This window comes from Thunnus thynnus, chromosome 4, assembly GCF_963924715.1.
Source record: "Thunnus thynnus chromosome 4, fThuThy2.1, whole genome shotgun sequence".
NCBI lineage: Eukaryota > Metazoa > Chordata > Actinopteri > Scombriformes > Scombridae > Thunnus > Thunnus thynnus.
The window spans coordinates 8,057,524-8,076,162 of NC_089520.1; the positions used below are offsets into that span (position 1 = coordinate 8,057,524).

Below are 18,639 nucleotides of genomic sequence, written 5' to 3' on the forward strand. Positions count from 1 at the left end.
CTCTCACATTCCTTTTTTTATAATTCAAGGCTACTTGCGGTTTTCAGTTTAGTCACCGGCTGATTTTAACACCCCCGAGTCAGTAACAGCAGTCAGAGGCACACCGTTAATTTCGCGGGATTTAGCGAGCCAGACCGGAAACGGGCTAATTTGGCCTTTAAAATAAAAGTATAACCATTTAAATTTGCCTAAGATCAATGTTTTTCCCTTCGAAAGTCAGTTTCAAGCTAAAGAAAAGTTAAGTTTGGATATGACATAATTGCTGATAATGGCTGATGTGTACATAGTGGGATTTTTATGTTTTGCAATCTCTAATTGTTTGTCCCAGACACACTTAACTGATTTCAAATAATAAGTGTGTTGCCCTTGTCTTAAAAGTTGCGCATGAGTACACCACAAAGACTACAACTGACAGCTAGCTGACTGCCAGCATGCTTTTATATTTCACACCTGTGTGAGGAAATAATCAGTCAGGTTTGAATTCCTAAACCAAAAAAACCTTGCGCAAAGATAATCAAAATAAAATAGCAAACAATATTCATGCCACTAAACTAAATGGGGAAAATAACTAACTGTCTAGGCTGAATAGCCTGTCAGAGGAGCCCACAGTTCTGCACACCACAGTCAATGATGACCAAGTGACAGCCAACTAGTCCCATGTGGGCCTCCAAAAGTCCTGGGCAGCTGTGTGAGCAAGGCACAACTTTTGTAATTTAATTTAAATACATGCCAACAAATTCACAGGATACTTAAAAAAACAACACATACCCAAAATAATAACAATCAGTTGTCCATATGAACAGTGACAGAGGTTTTCCTTGCTGTAATCATTCCTCCTGTTCATACCGGCTATTAAATGATCCCCTTCAAATGTGCTTTCAGGGTAAGTGATGAAGGCCAAAATCCACAATGTTCACACATTTTGAGCAAAAAATGCATTGAGAAGTTTATCTGAAGCTTATATGAGGTTTCAGCAGTCTGAGTTAGTCATATCAAGTGGATATCTGCCACATTTATAGTCTTTTTAGGATCAAATTCCCTCTTTGTGTTTCCTCGGACAGTGTTTCACTGTTGAGCTGCGGTGGAAGTATAGTAACAAAAAGAGGGACTTTGGCACTATAAAGACTGTAACATTGAAAGATATCTACTTGATTTGATTTGAAGCTTCATTCAGATAAACTTTTGAATACATTTTTACACAGAAGAAGGACTGTAGATTTTACATTGTAAGTGCATCATGAAGGGATCTTCTAATGATCAGTATGAACAGGAGGGATGATTTCAGTTTCAATGTTCATTTGGACACCTGACTGTTGTTTTATGACAGACTCGTGAAAATGTAAACCTGCTCTTTAACTGAAAAAATAAGTCTGGTGGGCTTTTACTGTGAAGCTTTTCACCGGATGTTGTATGTGTCACGTGGCTGACTTGACGCTGCGCGGCTGAACAGGAAACCAAACAAGGAATTCAGATTTGAACGATCTTACGTGTCATTCCCGGAGTTTCAGTGATTCGGAAATCTCCTTAAGTCTGTCGGAGATCAAACCGCTGTGAGTTTTCATCATCTTTATACACTTTTACACAGACTGAAGGCAGGAGAAGGATGCTAACTGGTTAGCAGCCGGTTTGTAACGGCCGTAAATTAATCAGAAGCATGTTAGCTGTCTTAGCTAATGTGAGTTAGCTACAATCACTGTGAGGAGTTGAGGACCTGAGCTCAGGCTGTATCTGTCTCTGGACTCCTCATAGTTCAGACTTATTAAACATGCGACTGTTCAAACACAAACTGTCGCTTTTTATGACTGAGTAGGTGCTGTTTTACTGTGTTATTAACACGGTTAGCTGCTGGTGTTGTGGCGAGAAATCAGTAATCAGAATAAAGCAGTATTAATTCTGTTTCTACCTCTGTGTTTCCTCGGTTTTGTAGTTTTGATGACACTTAATAGGGACTAACATAATATAATATGTGTTTATAGACAGACTTCCTTCAAGAGTGAATGAACTCTTGTAATCTGAGGCGATACCATGACTAACAGCCTAAATAAGTGTCATCAGCAGGACACAGTTTCTTCCTCTCATGGGATCCTATTTCTTAAGAATTAAGACTTTTGTATGAATTGTTCAAGGCAGCAACTATCAAGTTACAACTATCATGTCACATTTTCCTAAATGTCATGTTTTATCTGAGCGACGCTCCAAAACCTAAAGATATTCAATTTACACTCAAAGAAAACTAAGAAAACCAGTAAATGTTAATATTTCAGGAGCTGGAACTAGAGAATTCTGACATTTTTCTTTCTTATAAAATTACTCAAAATGATTAATTGATGATTAAAATAAGTACTGATTAATTTTCTGTCTATAATTGATTAATTGACTTATTGTTGCAGCACTAGAATTGTTAGAACTCGGGTGTTACAAATAATTATTTTTGTCTAAAATATAAATATTTAATGGATCTGGCAGGTCGTTTCACAAAAGCTCAACCTGTTTCATAATCCTCACAGACTCCTCGTTTTCATACTTTCATACTAAAAACAAAAGTCACTTGTCACTGTGACTCTCCTCTCTCCTGCTCAGGCTGGTTCTGGTCTTGTCATTGATGAGCTGTGGTCGCCCTGGTAACAGTTGCTAACGACAGAAGCATGAAGGCTTTGATTTTGGTGGGCGGGTACGGGACCCGGCTGCGACCGCTCACCCTGAGCGTCCCGAAACCGCTGGTGGACTTCTGCAACAAACCCATCCTGCTGCACCAGGTGGAGGCGCTGGTCAAGGTACGGAGGAGGTGACCCTCAGTGACCCTGAACACAGCGGCTTTCCTGTCAGTTTCTTGTTCTGAAGCTACCGCCGGGAGTCACACAGTCAGAAGATTTCAAGTCCGACACACAAGGGGCTTTATCTGTACTGTTGTCATCTCATTTTGTGTTTTTGTAACCTTTTCTCTCTCTCTCTCTCTCTCTCTCTCTCTCTCTCTCTGTCTGCGTGTTTGTGTGTGTGTGTGTGTGTGTGTGTGTGTGTGTGTAGGCCGGTGTGGACCATGTGGTTCTGGCGGTGAGCTACATGTCTGAGCTGCTGGAGAGAGAGATGAGAGTTCAGGAGCAGAGAGTACGTCCAACAAACCACCGCACTGACGCACTATTACAGCTGTGATAAACATCAGCACTCACACAACACATGAATGTTTTAATAGCAGCGGGTCGGTCCATTGACTTATTAGGGCTTTCCTGAATTACCCACAGTGGTATCAAGTCATGCAGGTAGTTTTAGTCGATTTGACCTTTGCCTCGACCACATTACAGTAGATGTTCAGTAGATTCAAAGCAACTAACAACATGACATAATTCAAAATAATTCAACAACTCTTCCCGGTTTGGACAGTTTTCTGCTGCTCTGGTTGTCTGATTGTCAGTCTGTGATCTGCAGCATACTGAACACGTTACAACATTCTCACTATTTTTTTTTTCTGACACCAATGATCACTCCATGTTTTTAATAAGTGAAAGAGAACATTAAAGATAGTACACGACTGTAAAACTATCTAATCCCACAACCTTTTTCTTCTGAATATCAGCAGTCCAGAGTGGAAGTCATACAAATCTAAACTCTTACAAATTCACATTTATAAAAGGGAATCTGGTCAATTTGGCAGTTGAAGTGTTAATAATATTTTAAGCCCAAGTTTTGGAGTATTATTGAAATGATAATTGTGCTGACTCTGCAGTATCCTGAATGTTTCACTGTTTTCTCCTCAGCTTGGGATTCGTATTTCTCTGTCTCATGAGAAGGAGCCTCTTGGAACTGGTGAGTCACGCACATCTGTTGCCACGATATCACCCAAACATACTCGTCAAGTCAATTTAGCCCAATATCACATATCACAAATTTGACTCAGGGGGCTTTACAGTCTGTATAGCATTCAGCATCCTCTATCCTTAGACCCTGGATTCACATGAGGAAAAACTTCCCCTCAAAAACCCTTTAACGGGGAAAAAATGGAAGAAAAGATATACACAGGATACAGAATATACTGTTTGACATATTGCACCTTCAACATTTACCTCTTTTGCACCAAAGATTGTGAAGAATTTTCTCAGTTTTGTCAATATTAAGCTGAACAAACATTGTTTGTAATTATAGAGAGAATTTATGGGACTCTATCACTCAATGAGAGAGTTTGGTCGTAAAGTACACAAAACAAAGCTTCCTGAAGCACTGAATCAATATGAAGCAATTGTACTGAAAATGGTTCACAGTTTGAAGTGGGTTAAAGCCTCTGAGTGGTGAATGAACAGTGTTACAGACCCAGCAGGCTCAACCAGTCGATCAAGCTCTCCTTGATCGAGTTAAGAGCACTGTGAAGCTATTACATAGTCAGAGCCGATATCGCTCCAATTCATTCAGCAAAGCCCTCAATCTCATCTGAAAAAACACAGGAATTGACATTTGCCTCCATCTGTTCAGCTACAGCCAACATATCTATCATTGTAGAAGGCATAAGCAGCGGGTGCAGCCATCTTGGATTAGGCAGAAGCAGTAGAATCAAGTTCAACCATCAGTCGCAGGTCAGAGTCCGACCCCTGACCTCTTATGGATGACGCTGACACATTTATTTATTTCACTGCAGCAAGTTGCACTATGGATAAATAAAAGTATACATAAATAAATAAATAAAAAAGATGATAAATGGATGAATAAATTAATAAGTAAATAAATCAATTAATATACGAATGAATAAATTAATATACAAATGTATAAATATATATATAAATGAATAAATAGATAAATAATTACACAAATAAATTTAGAGTTTATATGTTTAATGTCTTATTTAATTTGTGATTTATTTATTTATGGTGACAATTAAGCATTTATTATACAATTATTCATTTATTTAAGGATTTTATTATGCAGTTATATATGTATTCATTTATTTGACCATTTAATTATATCATTATTTATATATTTATATATTTATTTTTGGCCGTTAAAACCCTCCATAGTATCCAGGCCTTGTTACATCACACTCTCTGATACTGGTGTGACGTAACTCTTTTTGGGTGGTCACATGATTTTAGGCGTGGTGAAGTGAGGCATCGAAACATCATGTTGTGATATTTTAGCTTTTAAAAGGTTGATACTGTGTCGAGTAGTCTGCTTCGAACATCACATACTCTGTGAGTCTGATCTAGTTTTACAGTCTGTGTGATCAAAGGTCTCAAAGCAGCACTGAGATCCATTTGGACTGAAGGTTTAACTGATAATATATAAATAATAATAATGAATAATAATGAGAATTTAACCTGTGTGTGTGTGTGTGTGTGTTGGCGTACAGCGGGCCCCCTGGCGTTGGCTCGAGAGCTGCTGAACGTCGACAACGAGCCGTTCTTCGTCCTCAACTCGGACGTCATCTGTGATTTTCCCTTCAAAGATCTGCTGCAGTTCCACCGCAACCACGGCAAGGAGGGAACCATCGTGGTGAGAGAGACGGAGCCGAGCGTTACTGACTGTTCTTCCTTTTGTTCATCATTTAAGACTTTTTAATTAATTCTCTGTCAATCACATTTCATCTCTAAGTGTCATCACAAATGATGAAATTCATGCGTTTCTATACAGAAATTCAAACTGAAATAGAAACAGTTCAAACTATGTTCTGTTGAATGACTGTATCCACATCACATCTAGTGCTAAAAAACTTGACTTAACATAAAGCAAATACAAAACAAACACCCATATGAATGAACTATAACATAAGAATTAACCTGTGAGAATCACATTTCACACCAGTACAGTAAAGATGGTGGAACATCGTAGTGAAATCTTGATTCATCAATTAAAAACTGTGGTTTTGGACTGAACTGTCAACTTGCAGTGAACAAGATACAAGATCACAGTTATGACACTGTGTGTTTTGGGGCTTTAAGTAGCAGAGCGAACATCAGCTGATTAGTGAAATTTAAGGATATGTGATGCTAATCAGTGAGCTAACAGGCACATTAGAACTTAAATGACAAATAAACCTTGTAATTATTCTAGCATTAAATGTAATTTATTTATTCTTAACTGCAGATACAAGAACATAGAAGAAATCAACAACTATGTTTATTTGACTGTTTCAACTCTATTTAACTGGGTTTTGGATTAACTGATTTTAATCTCTGTTTATTTTTCATGATGAAAGCTGAATGTGTTTTTAATTGTCCTCTTATAGTCATGATCGTTGTTTAAGCTGCAGTTTTGAAGTAAGACTTGACTATTCAAGGCTGTCACTCACGCCCAGGTGTGTGTGTTTTGTGTGTGTGTGTGTGTGTGTTTTGTGTGTGTGTGTGTGTGTGTGTGTGTGTGAAGGTGACGCGGGTGGAGGAGCCCTCTAAGTACGGCGTGGTGGTGTTTGAGACGGAGAGCGGCAGGATCCATCGCTTCGTCGAGAAACCGCAGGTCTTTGTCTCCAACAAGATCAACGCCGGCATGTACATCTTCAATCCCAGCATGCTTAGCAGGATCCAGGTCTGAAACACACACACACACACACACACACACACACACACACACACACACATACACACGGCACTATGAGTTTAGGTATAAATGTTTTTAACTTTCTATCTTTTTTGCAGCTGAGACCAACATCCATAGAGAAAGAGATATTTCCTGTCATGGCGGAGGAGGGACATCTGTACGCGATGGAGCTACAGGGTAACTAGAACTACTGCTGCAGCACTACAGCACAATACTATACTACACTTTTTATATGGCTGCAACTAAAACATGTTTTGTCAATTATTTTTCAGATTAATATATTAATCATTTATAGAATAATATAATTACAACCCATAATGCAACATTCCATGTAGGAATCCTTGTTACGCCGCTATTCTCTCCATTCAGAAAAAGGATCTGTGATGTTGTGAACCTGTTAATGTTTAGTCATTGAATGTAAGACGACCCCCCTTTTTCAAACGTAATTTCCAGAAAAAAGTATCATCTTATATTCAGGCAAATACAATATTTGTTTTGTTCGTTTGCTCAGTCTAAAACCCAAAGATCCCAAAGTTTTTAGTGTCATGTACGACAAAGAAAAGCAGCAAATCTTCACAGTTAAGAAGCTGGAAGATTTGCCTGTTTGGCATCGTTAGATTAATGACTTAATAAAATAGATGAGTTGTTTATTATTGATGTCTTGTTTTGTCTAAAATCCAAAAATATTCAGATTACAATCATATAAAACAGAGAAAAGCAGCAAACATCACTGGAAAAATACCAACAGTTGGTATTTTTACTTGATAAACGACTAAAACGATTAATCGATTGAGCACTAATTTTATACACCTGAGAGGTTAATTCTGGTTTATTACAACTTGAGTTTTATTGTAACAACACAGTGACATCACTAAAAAGAAGTCAGACAATTTCGTTTCTTGACCCGTCGCTTCTTTTTATCTATGTCGCCGTGTTCCCAGTGATTTATTTTATTAATCTGAGGGTCACTATGGTAACATGATAATAGAATATATTGTGGGAAGTTGACCCGTGTGCTCGCTCTGGTCTCTTCAGCTCACAGCGCCACCAGACGTAAGTGTTTGGGCTTTTTCTTCACACCTGAACTCATGTAGTTCTGGAGAGGAATCGTTTGTAGAGAAGCACCGATATCAACAAAACACCTGAAACGTGACGTCTGGATCAGAGGATTTGTTATCTGTTTCCAGATACTTTAATTAATCAGTATTTATCCACTAGTCCTCAAGCAAACAGGCTGGATTCTGCTGCATTCAGATAAAGATAATCGGATCAGAATTAACTGGGATCCAGATCAGCTGGGAGATTCTGTGATCGGTGCTTCTCTAGATCCTCATCCCTCTCTGGGAGCAGTTAAACCTCCCTCCCGTCCTGTAGTCCAGACCGGCAGAAGCAGAACCAAACACTGGTCTGAGTCACTGACTCTGGTCCAGGTTGTAGTGGCTTTGTTTTCTGCAGAAAACACTGAGCAGCTTATTGAACTGTTGAGAGAATGACAGAGAGTCCTTGTGATTTCCTGCAGAAGATTTACTGAAATGTAAACAAACCGGGCAGTGAAACGGTTCGTTCAGCTTTTTAAAGTCGGCTTCATATTTATCTGCAACAACATCCTGAAGCTAAAAACCTGCAGGCTGATTGACAGTCAGCTACATGACGACAAGTGACGTCTTCTTAGAGAAAGATTATAAAGGCTAATGAGAAATCACTAAAATCCTTCCTGTTTTCAACACACATGTATGTATAGTAAAAGAAAAATTCAGAATAAACATGTAAACATCTGTACAGGCTTAAAAAATAAAATAAAATCAGCTCAAGCAAAATAGATAAATTTAACAAAAATGTTCTCACTATTATCAACATGTGGAACAGAAATGTATTAAATGTGTTGTGCATCATAAGTATGAATTCATATTTTAAATAATTTGTTAATTTTTAAAAAGAGCTAAATCATTTAATTTAAATAGATGAGATGACTCCATTTACTCAAAATTAGTCACACAATGTTATTTCTTGGTTGTTTTTTTTAATTAATTTTAATTTAGGTTGTTTTGTTTCAGGCTTTGGCAGGTTTGTTATTTTTTAGTTTTAGTTTTTAGTTTTTCACTTTGTGTGTGTGTTTTTTTTTCAACAGAGGACAGTAGAAAGGTGTTAGTGTTTTAAACCAATAAGCCACCAGGATGCCTCAGTATTTTCATTTTTTGTTTTACAAAATAATCTATATTTTACCTTTTTATTGTTTCCTACAATTTTCCAAAGAACACTGAGGTTTTAGACAGATTTTCTGTCTTCCAGGCAGCCGTTTAATTTCAATTTATTTCAGAGAAAGAGATTGTCTAATTGCAAGAAAACTGCGCACAGGAAACAATATAAAATCCTGCAGGTTGGCAGTAATATGTAAAAATACTGTAGAGTTTGTAGTTAATAGATAAAAAAAATAAAAGAGCGGTATGGTCCTTTAAATACAGTGATAACTGGTCAGCCTGTCAGGCAGTGGAAGCAGGTGTTGTGACATAGAGCTCTCTGCTGATCATGTGACTTCAGAACGTCAGCTGTTGGCAATCACAAGGAAACTCATGGTTTTGTGTCCTTGTTTCCATGGTAACTAACTGCTACCACTGTCTGTATGTCTGTTTTGTTTTGTTTTGTCTGTCTGTCTGCAGGTTTCTGGATGGACATCGGTCAGCCTAAAGACTTCCTGACAGGGATGTGTATGTACCTTCAGTCACTACGGCAACACGCTCCTGAGAGGCTACGCACAGGACCCGGTTTCCTAGGCAACGTTCTGGTGGTGAGTTCAGCTTGTTGACGCTAATAATTTTTTGTAGAAAAGGAAATGAATCACTCACTCATCACTTTTTCAACCTTTTTTAACCTTATAAATTCAATCAGATTTTAGTTTCCAACAAAACATCATTTTAAACTTTATACTAAAGATGTTATAACACATTTTAAATGCAAAGACCTGAAGATTGATTTATTGTAAACATAATGGTTATAATGGGAACGTTTTTGTCGTTTTTCCTTCATGATTTTACATATTTTATAAAATTATCTAAAATTTCCTCAAAACAAAAAGAGTATAAGCACAATTAATGAAAACATTTAGAGCTTAATCTGCTTTTAGTTTATTTTATTTTATGTATTCATTTATTTACTGTTATTTTCTTCCTCTCATTCTTTTTGTCCTTTCTATTCGTCTTTCTCAAGACTTGATTGTAATTTCAGTTTACAATATCTAACTTACACATCTGATCTTTACTGCTTTGTGAAATACAGTAGAAACCATCTTAACCCTTTAAGTTCCAACAGTTTTAAGGTATGAGAAGCTCGAGGTTACAGGTTGTTAAGTTCCTGTAGCGGAAAAAGCAGCTTACGTGTCAAATAAAGAACTGAACTCTATAATAATCTTCATTCTTTCTTTTTCCTCTGCAGGACCCGACGGCTCAGATCGGTGAGAACTGCACCATCGGCCCGAACGTGACCATCGGCGCCGGCGTGGTCGTGGAGGACGGGGTGAGGATAAAACGCTGCACGGTGCTGAAGGGAGCGCGGGTTCGATCGCACTCCTGGCTGGAGAGCTGCATCGTGGGCTGGAGCTCCTCCGTCGGCCAGTGGGTGAGTAAAAGACGGTGACGCCGACCTCGACCCGTATCGGATGTTTAAATACTTGTTCTGATTGTTTGTCAGGTGTGTTGACGACTTGTCTCCGGGTTAATGTGTGTCATTCAGGTTCGTATGGAGAATGTGACGGTGTTGGGAGAGGATGTGATCGTGAACGACGAGCTTTATCTGAACGGCGCCAACGTCCTGCCTCACAAATCCATCAACGAGTCGGTCCCGGAGCCACGAATCATCATGTAGCATCGGACAGAGGAGAAAAGCCCAACGCCTTTTTATACGAACTCGACTGAACACCCAAACTGTGCCAGAGAGAGATAGAGAGAGAGAGGGATGAACACATGGGTGGAAGGGAGGAGAGAAAAAGGAACAAAAAACGGCTTTTTTTTTCTTTTTTTCAATTAATTTGGACTCGTTTTTAGCCCTGCTTGGCTGCACCTTCCATGAATCATAAACGATGGGGTAAGGCGGCGTTCGCATGTGATAAACAGTCAAAAAACTGACAGCAGCCCGGCCCGTCAGGAAGGTTTATACTAGTTAAAGCTCTGACAGTGCTGGAGGTTAAAGGTCTGAATGTGGCAGAAGTTAAACATGTGTGAACACTGCATTATTAGAGAAAAAGTGGGGGGAGTGGGCTGATATACCTGGGCTGGTTGTCTGTCAGATGGTGCAGGGACTAATATGAGTGTATTTAGGGGAGGCGGGGTTAGAGAGAGATATGAACACTTCTGTTTAGATTCACTATGCATTTACATTTCCTGGACGGCTGCAGAGTATCAGTGAATAGACCCCGAAGGATCAAACCGCATCTACATGTTTCTCTGTTGTAGCAGAAACTAGAATAATGAAATGACACAGATTTCTGAGCTGACATATGCAGTGTTTGATATAGTTAAAGCTGTATTGATTGATTAATATTTGGCAGAGAACAAGCTGTAAACACAACATTTGACATTTTATCGCTTTATGAAGATGTTAGGGTGAATATTTTAGCAAAGAGTTGTTTCTCTAGTAGACACAGAGGAACATTATCATCCCAGCTGAGTCATGTTTGTGTCAACCTGATCAATTTTTATACAAAAAATTTGATTAATACAAATTTAATCAGTCATAGAGTATATGTCGATTATGTCTCGATGCCTTTGTAAACTCAACCGCTTTTTCTGTTCTTTCTTTTTATCATGAAAACTATGCGCTTCAATGCCAAACTGGTTACTGGTCTGTTTACAGATTTAACATTTACAGATATTTGAGTTAGATGAATAGACTACATCTGGGATATTCTACTTAAAAATAATATATTGTTTTACCATGTTTTTCTTTTGTTTGAGTGTTTGTTAAAGAGTAACTTAAACACCCTCTGAAGATCTTGTTTTTGCTGGGTGTATTGAGAGTGCAAACAGGTTGGAAATTGAATTTCTTTATCACTAGAGGGGCTAAAAATCTTGTCCTAAGGCAGCACTAGAGTTACTGTTGTTACTTAGTTTTTATCTTTCATATGGTGGCTGTTTTAGGACATCTCAGATCTCCTAATGCTGTCAAACTTGACTCAACCTTCATCAGTCTCAGCTGTACATCAGTTAGCTACAGCTAGCATGTTAAAATGCAGCTATTAGATATCAACATGCTACTGTTATATTGTAACGTTTAGCATGTTAGCATGCTAACACACTAAATTTAGCATGTTCCCATCCACTACAGAGACCCAATTTCTGGCAGGGTTACAGTCGGCTTCATTGTGCATTTGACTCAACCTCAATTGGTGACTCAAGATGAAGGGTTGAAGCTCATCATTGAAAGCAGATAATAAAAGCTTAGCATGTTAGCATGCTTTTAGCATTCATCTCAAGCTGAGACTGTTGGGAATTCACCCTTTACTTTAAGAAGTATCCTGTCATGAACTGACATATGAGACAAAACTTTGTTCGGCACCTCCAGCGTCATTATTATTCATCCTCAGGGGACCGTGAATGTCTGAACCAAATTTCATGGCAATCCTTCTGAGAGTTGCTAAAATATCTCACTCTTCACCAAAGAGTTGGACCGATAGACTCACTGATAGACCAACGTTGTTGAATTTAACATCAGATGTTTTGAATCATGTGTATTAATTAATATAAGAAGAGTTTGTTTGAGACACATATAAATGGAGATGAATTAGCTCTTGATTTGTTTCATTATTGTTGTAAAAATTAATCATTTTAATGTGCAACAGGGATGAAGGAGTCGCTTGATACAGTCAAAAACAAAACAAAACAAAACAAAAACCTTTGCTATTGAAGGTTTCTGGAGCTCCTCGCCACAGTCGTCCATGTTTTTGTCAGTTCAGATGCACAGAGGTCAGTAATAATGTGTCTTCTACTTGTGACTTATCATGACTGACCATGAACACATGCAGCAGTTGAAATCAGCCGTCTGTCTGTCCAAATAATCAACAATATTGATCTCTGAACTGAACGCAGTAGCTCCTTATTGTTACGCAGTTAGTGACAAACAGTATTTAGAACACTGAACATACAAAGACTTTGACTGTGTCTGAATGAATGAAGTTAATTCTTGTAATGAAGTCTTTTTTTTTTTTAAAGAGAATAATATACTGACCACATCCACAGCTCGTCTCGGCTCATTTTTTTTTGGATCCACTCCTCTGATTTTACTCATGAAGATCAGTTTACTAGTCATGGTTATTCTACTCAGCCTGTGAGAACAGCTGTCTAATGTCTAGAGCTGCAACTAACAATTAGTTTCTTGATTAATCGATTAGTTGTTTGAGCCATAAAATGGAAATGGTGAAAAATGTCGATCACTGTTTCTCAAAGCCTCAAATATCTAATTTTATCCTGACCAACAGTCCACAACCCAAAAATATTCACTTTACTATCACAGAGGACTAAAGAAACCAGAAAACAGAAACATTTGAGAAGCTGGAGTCAGAGAATTTGGAAATTTTCTTCTTAAAAAATGACTCAAGACAATTAATCAATTATCAAAATGGTTTCTGATTAATTTAATAGTTGGCAACTAATTGATTAATCGACCAATCGTTGCAGCTCTATTAGTGTCTTCTTTGATTCTGGATATTATAAATATATAATAAAAAGCCTGAATTACAACCTGGAGGTGACAAGTTTGAAAGATTAAAAGAAAAACATAGTTGGTATATTATTTTTTTCTGCGAGGGCTTCGAACAGCTGTGGTTGCTAATTATTTTTAGATGAATATAAACATGCAGTATAGGAACCTAAATATGAGCAGCATTATTTACTTTATGAAAACTTGTGATAGATAAAGACGTCAAACAATATTCTCAACGACCACAGCTGCTCTCAACTTCTGTAATTTGCTGTGGAAGCATATTAGCAACAAAAATTGAAAACTGGAAATGAGCTTAAGTACAAATAAAGTTTATTTATAATATATAAGTTGATTTAGAATCACAATAAAACATTAATAAAACAACTATGAAACACAATAATGTAAAGTTTACAGTGGATTCAGAAAGTATTCAGACCCTTTGCTGTAGCACTCCTAATTGTGGGCAGTTGCATCCTTTTTGCTTTAATTATCCTTGAGGTGTGTCTACAACTTGATCTGATTCCACCTGTGGATAACTGAATGGATTAGATGTAGTTTAGAAAGGTGCACATCTGTGTGTATAAGGTCCCACAATCCACAATCCATGTCAGGACAAAAAACAAGCCCTGAACCAATGCACAGTAATTTAAGGTAAGTTTATAATTAAGCCTGAATCTAAGTGTCCACTATTTAAATGAAAGTAATGAAAACTCTTACAAACTGACAGTGCAGGATTCAAATCACTGACGAAAAATCCTAAAATATAAAATGATTTCTTCTTAACTTCTGCTTATTTCATTTTCTCCATTAGTAAATGGTTTATGCATTTCACCCAAAAAGCTACAAAATGGTAATAATAGAGAAAAATGTTATTTTGTACATATATATGAAATCCCTGTTATCATTTACCAGAGTCCAAGGTGATTTCTTCAAATGTCTTGTTTTGTCTAAAACCCCAAAATATTCCATTTACAATTATATAAAACAGAAAAACAGGAAAACCTGGCATTAGAGAAGCTGGAAACACTTTGCTTGTTTGGCATTTTTGCTTTTATGAAGTTAAAGTGACACATTTTATGTATTAATCATTAATTATTATGTAGTATGAAATTAGGACACAGTAAGTGGAAAAAATAGAAATTTAAAAAATAGACAATAGGAGTTATAAAACTTATGCTTAGAAGATTTGTGTGATGGTACTTTTTTTTTTTCAGCAGTAAGGCTCCGAGTGTCCCATTATCATCACAGTTTGTCCCAGAACACTTATATACATCACTCCCTATTCATTCATATACAGACATTTGCTGTGTTGAAAAACTGTGGACATACTGGTAAAAAAAACCCCTCAAATTGGGTAAAACATCCTTTGTATAATTACATATACAGCATCATTATATCAACATTAATCAACATAATCATAGAATTATGAATAAGTAATTTGCCATTTTAAATCACAGACACAATACAATCATGTATAGATAATTCCATTTCATGGTTAATACCGATTATCATTTTTTTCTCTGAAAATCATTTTGTGTACCCTGAGCATTACAAATCATCTTTTTAAATCAATACCTCACTCTCCTCTTACTGCTTCATCCTCTATGATGTTCCTTTCCTCCTTTGGGCCTTTGACTGTCTTATGGTGATGTCATGCCAGGTATTGGACACATGCACGTCAGGTAGGCGATGATCAGGTCTGGTTTCCACCTTCCCTCCTCTGTCTTTTTCCAGATTCCTCCAGATTGTGGATCTTTTCTCTCTCTGTGTGCCGAGGCCTCCTGTAGCATTTCTCTGGTTTCTTTGACAACTAAGATGCTAAATGATGGCAGTTCTGAGCAGCCTTATTTAACTTGAAAGTATTACATGGTATGTAATACACATGGTATGCATCTAGGACCTGAAGGGACCAGGCCACAAGCCTGTAAATGAAGGGACTGTGAGCTGTTCCATTGTTACAGAGACTGTTACTGGTAATATCTTCAGTGGGAGTTCATTCATGGTGCCGATGTAAGGAAACAGCCTCTCAGTGAAGGTGTGTGTGAAGGTGTGTATGTGTGTGTTAGTATCAGGATCAGAGAATGACAGTTTTCCTCTGTTCCAGTCCAGATGAACTCTGATCCTCTGCAGCTTCTTCTTCACTGAGAGAACTTTATTAGAGAGTGGCGAAGAGATTGCTGTGTATTTTCCATCAAGGAGACTTATTTCCCAGTATCCAGCTGCTATTTGTCCCTTGCTTCCAACAGATTCATTTACCACACCCACACCCCAGAATTTATCATGTCTAACCTCAACGTCCCAGCTGTGAGTCCCAGAGTTAAAGCCCTGAGAGCTCAGGACACAGGGGTGATAGTCAAACCTCTCTGGGTTTTCAGGAAGCTTCTGTTTCTCTCCACGTCTCACACTGGTCAGATCTTCGGACAGGATAAGGTTTGGCTGAGCAGTGTTTGGATCCAGAATCACAGGAGTGTAGGAGACCATCTCCTTCATCTTGTTCCAGATGTTGAAGGTCAGGTTGCCCAGGTGTTTGGCCACATCTATCAGAGCTCCTGAGACCAGCTCTGGATCATCCAGCAGGGGGCACTGCTGGACTCTTTTCACTGTAGCCTTGTAGTTCTGCAGGAATGAGACGTCTTCAGCTCTCAGCTCCTCCTCTGTGGCTCTGATTGTGTCTGACAGAGCTGCTATCTCTCTGCTCAGAGCCTTTATCTTCTCCTTCATCATCTGATTCTTCTGCTCCTCTTCCTCCCTCAGAACAGCGATCCTGGCCTCCTCTTCCTCTTGTAGAAACAGGTGAAGCTTCTTAAACTGCTCCTTAATCTGTCTCTCTGTGTCTCTGGCCTGGACCTCAATGTGTGCTGCTGTTTCATCACAGTTTCCTTTAACTTTGTTAAAAAGCTTCAGTTTCTCCTTTAAGATCTTCAGGGATTTCTGGAGCTCCTCTTTGTGATCATGTGCAGCTTCATCGATGGGTTTGAATCTGTGGTTGTTGTGTGTTTTTGAATCTCTGCAGACAACACACACTGGCTGCTGATGGTCCAGACAGAAGAGTTTGAGTTTCTCAGAGTGCAGACTGCAGAGATCCTCAGACCCTGCTGAAGCTCTCTGATCTCTCTCCAGTAAGAAGGTCTCACACAGGTTCTTTAATGCCAAGTTACGAGGAGGATCAATGAATAAATGTCTTTCCCTACAAACTGGACACTCCTGAGTTTGTTTCTCTCTCCACCAGCTCCTCACACATTCTTTACAGAAGCTGTGGCTGCATGTCAGGACAACTGGATCATTAAAGATGTCCTGACAGATGGGACAGGAGAGATCGTTTTCTGATTGAGAAAACATTTTGTCTCTGTGTGACGCAGAAAACACAGCAGACAGGGGAAGTTCCACAGTCTCGAAAGTTCCCTTAAAGTTACTTTCACTTTGAGTCGTAGCTCCTCTAAAACTCTTCTTTATAATGTGGAATCAGCAGAAGGTTGAAGTGGCAGTATTCCAGTAGTCCAGTAATCCCAGTGTTTCCAGTGTTCCCAGTATTCCTTCTTTTATGTGGCCTCTCTCTGTTGAATTCCTGAGTTTGGTCTGGAGGTGAATCTTGAACGCACTGAACAAAAAGGGCAGCGGTGCTATTTAACCAACGTCACATAATGCCAACAGTTTTGGAAAGCAGTATGCACATACTGCACACACCCATCTGATGCACATGACTCCACCTGAGGTGAACATGCCTTTACATGAGTTTGGTGGCAAACAGTGGCGTCATTGAGGGTAATAGTGAAACTAAGTACTCAGGGCCCAGACATGGAGAGGGCCCTCAGAAAGCCTGGAGTTAAAAGATTGTTTTTATCTGCAATTTTGAAATTTCACATTATTAGCATTGTATTTATACTATTAAGTGTTGGCTGAATAAATAGTTTGACCAACTATTTCTTGTATTTAAAACATTATTAGAGCCTCTGAGGGGCCTAGTGTAGTCTGCTCCTGCAGTAGGGTGGGCAAAAATGGTTCCAAATGGGTCTTCAGACGCTGTAATTGTGCTAATACTAAGGAATTTGGATGAAGTTGATGCTATCATGTCACTTAAATGTCACTTAAAAAATAAAATCAGGCTATCAGAAAGGAAAAGAAAGAAAACAATCAGAGGGAAAGCAGCTGTTGACAATAGTTAGCTTCTTGACAAATGAAGAAGCATTTCAGTTTGAGAAACAACCACAGAGAGTGAATCAGTGCATGTTCATAATCACCATCTTCTCATGTTACTGAGGATGTTAGACAAGCTGAGCTCATAAAGTAGCTACTAAAAGTTATTTTAAGTAGTCATTTGCAGCAGTTCACACTGAAAAGAGTTTTGTAACATCAGGTATTACACAATATTATGCAATTTTAAGATGTTTGTAATATACAATGATTCTCAGCAACTTTTGAAATATGATCAGTTTACTATAATGTTTTGATCAGTTTTACAATTGTGTTTATAAACATTACTGATCCAAAATAAGGTTTAAAAACTTAGATTAAGTTCATGTTAATATTTAACTTTACTTCTTGTATTAAGATCATTCAGTCAGTTTGAGAGTGATAGCAGGTTGTGATCCTCTGTTTTCAATTCAATACTGGGGCCAATTGTTTGTCTGTATTTGGATTGTGTCTTCAGGTCTCTGAAGTTGTATTCAGTGATGTCTTATTTAGTTGTCTTTGATTATGAAATACAGTCAGATAGTAAACAATTCTTTGTGAAGAGGCAAGCAGACAACAGACACAGAGGAACATTATCATCACATCCGAATCATGTTTGTGTCAACCTGATGAATTTTTATACAAAAAAATTGATTAGTGCAACTTTAATCAGTCATAGACTATATGTTGATTATGTCTCGATGCCTTGGTAAACTCAACAGCTTCTTTCTTTTATCATGAAAACTATGCGCTTCAATGCCAAACTGGTTACTGATCTGTAAAAAGTGAACAAAATGTAAAACGCTTTTTGTAACAAACTGCAATTCATCAAGATCGTTTACAGTTATTTGAGTTAGATGTTAGACTGCATTGGGGATATTCTACTTAAAAATAGTATATTGTTTTACCATATTTTTCTTTTGTTCTAATGTTTCTTAAAGAGTAAGTTAACACCCTCTGAAAATCCTGTTTTTGCCGGTTGTTTTTACCAGTCAACATGCTACTGTTATAATGTAACGTTCAGCATGTTAGCATGCTAACGCACTAAATCTAGCATGTTCCCATCCACTGCAGAGACCCAAGGGTGACATTTCTGGCAGGGTTACAGTTGGCTTCAGTGTGCGTTTGACTCAACCTCAATTGGTGACTCAAGATGAAGGGTTGAAGTTCATCATTGAAAGCAGATAATAAACGCTTAGCATGTTAGCATGCTTTTAGCATTCATCTCAAGCTGAGACTGTTGGGAATTTACCCTTTACTTTT

General features: G+C 38.1%; 2 protein-coding genes across 2 annotated transcripts; one reads left to right on the forward strand and one right to left on the reverse strand.

The window, feature by feature from the left end:
• The first annotated feature begins 1,425 nt into the window (after nucleotides 1-1,425).
• gmppb (GDP-mannose pyrophosphorylase B) lies at nucleotides 1,426-12,742 on the forward strand. The gene is made up of 10 exons (XM_067586401.1): nucleotides 1,426-1,550; nucleotides 2,581-2,774; nucleotides 3,025-3,105; nucleotides 3,753-3,801; nucleotides 5,333-5,475; nucleotides 6,346-6,504; nucleotides 6,615-6,693; nucleotides 9,174-9,301; nucleotides 9,946-10,128; nucleotides 10,243-12,742. The coding sequence occupies exons 2-10, from the start codon at nucleotides 2,646-2,648 to the stop codon at nucleotides 10,372-10,374; spliced, it is 1,083 nt and encodes a 360-aa protein (XP_067442502.1). The 5' UTR covers nucleotides 1,426-1,550; nucleotides 2,581-2,645; the 3' UTR covers nucleotides 10,375-12,742.
• A 1,660-nt stretch (nucleotides 12,743-14,402) lies between these two features.
• On the reverse strand, nucleotides 14,403-16,967 carry LOC137181048 (E3 ubiquitin-protein ligase TRIM39-like). The gene has a single exon (XM_067586400.1). The coding sequence runs from the start codon at nucleotides 16,543-16,545 to the stop codon at nucleotides 15,100-15,102; it is 1,446 nt and encodes a 481-aa protein (XP_067442501.1). The 5' UTR covers nucleotides 16,546-16,967; the 3' UTR covers nucleotides 14,403-15,099.
• Between the last annotated feature and the right edge of the window lie 1,672 nt (nucleotides 16,968-18,639).